Source organism: Platalea leucorodia, assembly GCF_965183815.1.
Source record: "Platalea leucorodia genome assembly, chromosome: 1".
In the NCBI taxonomy this organism is placed as follows: domain Eukaryota; kingdom Metazoa; phylum Chordata; class Aves; order Pelecaniformes; family Threskiornithidae; genus Platalea; species Platalea leucorodia.
Window position 1 is genome coordinate 116,362,233 of NC_138823.1, and position 5,609 is coordinate 116,367,841.

The following is a 5,609-nucleotide window of genomic DNA, read 5'->3' on the forward strand; positions in this document are numbered from 1 at the left end:
ACCATTTACTGGCTGAAGTTATTAAATTCTTCATGCTGCATAGGTGGGTGGGATTGGCAAGTTAAAGGGATTATCCTGCAAGTTCACTAACCATGGAGCATGATTTGCTCACTTTCCCATACCTGTGACTCATGTCTAACAGAGTGGGAGTGAGAGAGCAAGAATTGTGATTGTATCTGCAGTCACAGAAAAAGCAGTACGTTAAAACGTAACACAGGTATTCCCTGTCTTACTGTTGGTTATGACTCTGACCTATATGTAGCTCAGTTCTTATAAGTAACTAGCAATAAAGGGTTTAATATTAATCAATAATTCAAATTATCAGCAATTGTGACCCTAGGTTGGAAGCAGCTAAAACTGAAAACCTACCCAGCAACACAACATAGCACAGTTTCGTGGTTGTTCCTAGACAGAAAGGAGCTCTTGAGCTCGTATGTGAAATCTTGGTTGCTATTATACTGACCAGTAAACATAACATTTTCTTACAAAGCAACACAGAAAGCAGAAGAAATCGTGCAGAAATGAAATGAAATCAAGAACTTAGAGTTCTGCTGTGGATCTAGCCCCTGCTTAAAGGAACTCTGCTACGCCCATGCATAGGCACAGTCAGTGACGCTTCCACAGAGACTCATCCCATCTCTAAACATCCAACAGGCCTTCTTCCTCTTCTCTCAACTATTGCTGCTTCTTCTATTTCATTTTCTCTTAATAATTTAAACCTTCACCTTTCTTCTTTGTCTGCTGTTTCGCCCAATGTTGAACCAGACACGCCCAGTTCTTGCCTTCCTTAAAATCTATTTGCGATGCTAGTCTTCACGTGGTTCTCTGATGTGTATATATGCATTTCTCTTTCAACCTTTATTCTCACCACTGGTCAAGGCAAACTATGTGCTGATGAAGTAAAGAGCAAAAGCAAGATCTGAAAGTTCATTTGAACAGGCTGATGTGACTCAGTTTCCTTTTCTACTCAAAGGAGAAACTAACCTAAAATTTAAGACCTAGATTACAGAGCTGAGTGATTTTTTTTTTTTTTTTAACAGAAGAACATGAAGATGAGAGGTTAACAAACTGAACAGCTTCAACATACAACCTTCAGGGACCATTTCGAGGACAAAGCGACTCAGAGGTATGAAACATCAATTGAGAAGTTCAGTTTCTGACCCGTAACATTTTTGGTGTCAGCCAACAGCGCCCTCCCCAGGGTGACAAGAGAATTATCTATGCAACACCTTTGCAGGGTTTTTGGCATCACTTTACATCCAAAGAGCTCAGACTGAACTCAACAAGGTAGTAGAGTGCGCAGAGCTCTTGATCTCATAGCCTGATTCTGCTCTGTCTTGAGAGCTGGCTGTCACATAGCAGCTATCTCAGGAATGCAATTTCTTCATGTCTCTTCTGCATTATTACTTGGTGGTTCAAGCTTTGTGGATCACTTCAGGTCCTGTGGACAGAGCACAAGGCTGCAGGCATTTCCCTGCTTCACCCAGAGGCTGTGGATGTAGTTTCATCTAACTCTAAGCCATCGAAGCCATTGGTGCCTCACACCCAGGCTGTTCCCTACCTTCCTGTGCGTTTCTGCAGAACCAGCTGATCATTTTACCATCCAAACACCATTGCTACCATGTCAGGCAGCTGCCTGTCCTTATGTGGGATTAAGTGATGCTGGAACAACACCTAGTGAGTACCTTTATTCACACAGCTCTGTTTGCTGGAGCAATTGCATATTTCTCTTACCCCAAGCCCACAAGTATATTTAGTCTCCAAAATGGCCATCCCTCCTCTTCTGAATCCTGGTCTAGATGAGATGGTAACTGCTCCCTCAAAGCTTTCCGTTTATCCTGAGAATGTCTCACAGCCTGCTGTCTCCACGTTCTTGCTCACCCTCACAACCCTTTCTGTTTCTTTCCCTGACTTTTAGCACCCTTGGTTTTTTGAGTCTTTTTATTTATTTACTTCTAATAGTTCTCTTTCGCATCTTGTTCTTCCTAATGACTCTATTTAATAGGAGAGAAGCCTCTCTGACGGAACCATCCTCACAGCCACAGCAGAGGATGACTGCATGATGGCAGGAGCAATGCTAGTTCAGCCCTACTGGAATATTTTTTTTTATGTTAGTGTTCACAAAACCTTGTGTGTTATCTTTTCGTGTTTGAGTACTGATGACTCTGACTGCAGCCAAGAACTCTAACAGAAAAATAAACTGGGCTAACATTTTTCTGTTTAATTTCTAGTCAAGAAACTGCTTTTTAATGTCTTTAGGCGTCCTGACTCAATGCTTTCCTCTTTTTAGTGAGCTACCTTATACTAATGATATGTTTTGGGGTCAGCATTCATGCAAGCAGGTCAGGCATAATCTTCAAGCTCCACTGGCCTCTGCATGTCTTTTTTTAACAGTAAGAACTCTTAAGTCACTTTTCATATATGTCTGAAGCTTATTTTACTTATAATATTTAAACAGTGATTAATCTCTGAATTCTTGAAGATCTAATAGCATGTTAGAGTGAAATCTTTTATTAACTCTGCTAAACACTTTGTTATTCCGGCACATTTAGCTTAATTATTAAACATAAAACAAGTTCAGGGAAAAACTGCATCTATAATTAAAAATCCTCTGCTCGGCTGCATATTTCTTCACTTGATCAGTGGCACTTCTTACTTGCTTAGTAGCAAAATCTAATAGCTTGTAGTAGTTGTACAGCTCAGGGAATCACTGCCCATCTAAACTTTAAGACTGACCAAATTGTGGGCAGAAGTAGTCCTGACGGGTGGGTCTGTCCTACATGTCTGAGCACAATGATGGTTTCTGACAGCTCAGCAGCTTTTCAGCAGTTCTCTCTGCATCAACAAAATAGTATTGGATGTTGAACGTATGTGATTGATTGCTATCACAGTGAAGCAAGAAAAAAGGCTTGTGCCTTCCTGTATGTGGGCTGAGAAAACTCTCAACCATTCTCAGTGAAACAGTAATACCAAAGACTCTGTTTTTCACACTGTTATATGTGTCATATGTTACGGACGCAGGAAATGGCAAAGAACAAGGGGGAAGTCACAAAAATAACAGATTATAAGGTAAATTTTAAGTATTTTATTTCTATAAATAGTGAAAAAACATAATCTATTTCTGAGTAATATAAAATGTTGGTATCTAGGCTATAATTATGCTGTTTATAACAACAAAAAGATGGTACCTTCTTAAAGTCAGTTTGAAATATTAACATACTTTGGAAAATGAATTTGTGATGAGAGCAGAAAGTCATCTTCTTAAAGCTTGCAAAATTTTTCTTATAGCAAAGTTTCTGGGAAAGCAAATTTCTCATGTTGGTCTCAGGAATATTAAGTGGGTATACAATTTTAACCATTTAAGTGCTTCTAAGATCACGCATTTTAAAAGGGAGTGGACAGAAAGGTTTATATCAGTCTTGGACACAACACTCCAATGACCTTCTAAAGATGCTTTGCCTGACGCTTCATAAATAAGAAGTTTCTCTGAAAATGTTTTGCAGTTGCAGTCTATCATTTGACAGATGTGTGCAACAGAATTAAGAACTGCCGATTAAAACAAGTTTACTGATTTCAAACTTCAAAGGAATCAGAGAGACAAGACGCTGCTTTCTTAAGAGACCATTTTCAACTCTTACTTTGTTCTTTTGAAACTCTTCGTAAGGTAAGGACAGATTTCATTAGCAAAGTACGCATGTACCCTGCATGCTATCCCCATATACCTTTACAGAAATCTGTATGCAAGCCCAAGCAACTGAACAGTCCACATTTTGCATTAAGTCTAATAAGAATGCAGCTGTATGTGGCTGTGTTCAACAAGTACCCAGAGGATTATATCTTTCAGAAGATTGTTCCTAAATTAATTTTTAGCTTTTCTTCACTTTTCATAGAGTAGCTCAGGTGAAATTCTGTAGCAAAAAGATCTGGAGCTGAAGCAAGAAAAAAATGAATTTTTATCTGCAGATCTTTATTTTCAATGATGTGCTCTATGCACCTAGAAATGAAAACTGTTGCTGCCTTGTGAGTGTCCTGCACCCATCGAGCAAGATGCTAAAAAGATGGCTCAGATGTCTTCACAAAGTATCCACAAATTATAGGTACAACCTCTTCACATTTCAGTATTTTCCCCACCTTCAATTTTAGCTTTATAACGTGAGTGCAGATTAAATTTGTATAATTTACAAACAGTGTCTTGGCTATTTCAAATGGCTGAATCTAGAGGCAAATAATTGAAAAAAAAAAAATCCTATAATGCAGGTTAATAAATTAAAAACTCCTTCATAATTATATAAAACATGGTTTTGACACTGAGAGGCATGGGTTATTGCTGTCATATACAGTATGACAAGAGTTTTAAGTTTGTATACTACGTGGAATAACACCATTTCAAACACAATTCAGTAAAACGTCTCTTCATGAATCTGTGACATTCCATAGTCAACAACAAAGGAAGGAACAAAGAAAATGTGTCTATTTTTTAAATTTCCATTTTTCACTTTCAGTAACCTATGAAACAAGATCTTAGGATGATGCCAAACAGCAGAGTAACCCAGCAGAACCATTCCTCAAACGAGACGTTGCCAGACACCTCAGAGACACTCCGCACTCTTCTCATAGCCCTGTACATCATCGACCTGGCTGGTGGCACCCTCGGGGTCATCATGATGTCCCATCAGTTGTTTCAAAGGAGATCACAATCTGTGATGACCATTATCATCACCAGCCTCCTGGTGCTGCACACCTTTATGCTACTTAGCATTCCCTTCCGCCTCAGCTATTACATTTTACAGGAATGGAAATTTGGGAGGTTCGCCTGCAAGCTAACAAGTGCCATCATCTACCTCCACATGTACACCACCTTCATGTTTTACGTGGCTATCATCATAATACGCCTCTTGCGACTCGAGTTTAGGAAGTGCTACACTACAGCCTGGGTGGCTGCTGTTTGGCTGGTGGGAGTGCTGGTGGTCACACCTGTTTTTCTCTCGTACTATGGCACCTCTAAGACATACCACTCCTCCAAATGCTTTCAGTTCCACAAGGAGATACAAGAGGTGCCCATGGTGATCACAAACTACTGCTTGGTTGGGATTTTGGTGGCAGTTTGTGCTGTGCTCACCATAATCCAGCTGTCTGTCATCTGTAGACTGGCTGTGAAATACTGGCCTGACATCAACTCCCATGTGGAATTCAGGGCTCAGGCAAAGAGTTTCTTCTTCATCTTGGTAACATTAGTGTGCTTTATGCCTCATCATGTATTCAGAGTATATTACATCCAAAACTGCCACCTGGATAAAGACCATAAACTACTCCCATACAATGAAATTTTTTTAGCTTTAACAACAATGTGCTGCTTGGATATGTTGTGCTTCATAGCAGGAATAGCCCACTGAACTGTGAACTACCAGGAAATCCAGCTGTGCTGTGTCAATATTGGCTTTTGGCAGAAATAAAACTGTGTCAGGACTTTGCTGAGCTAGGGAGACTGCTGAGTTTTTGGCATGACTGTATAGGTCTGTAGTGTTGTTTGGCTTTTGCAAACCAGTAAGATCCATCTTTCAGAAGCTACTGGTTTTTATCTTCTCTCTTGAAGCAGACACATGAGTCTT

At 39.8% G+C, this 5,609-nt stretch overlaps 1 protein-coding gene across 1 annotated transcript; it reads left to right on the plus strand.

The window, feature by feature from the left end:
* Positions 1 to 4,529: 4,529 nt before the first annotated feature.
* On the plus strand, positions 4,530 to 5,393 carry LOC309604580 (putative G-protein coupled receptor 141; the record flags this gene model as incomplete). The annotated part of the gene is made up of 1 exon (XM_082338020.1): positions 4,530 to 5,393. The coding sequence occupies one exon, from the start codon at positions 4,530 to 4,532 to the stop codon at positions 5,391 to 5,393; it is 864 nt and encodes a 287-aa protein (XP_082194146.1).
* Positions 5,394 to 5,609: the final 216 nt, after the last annotated feature.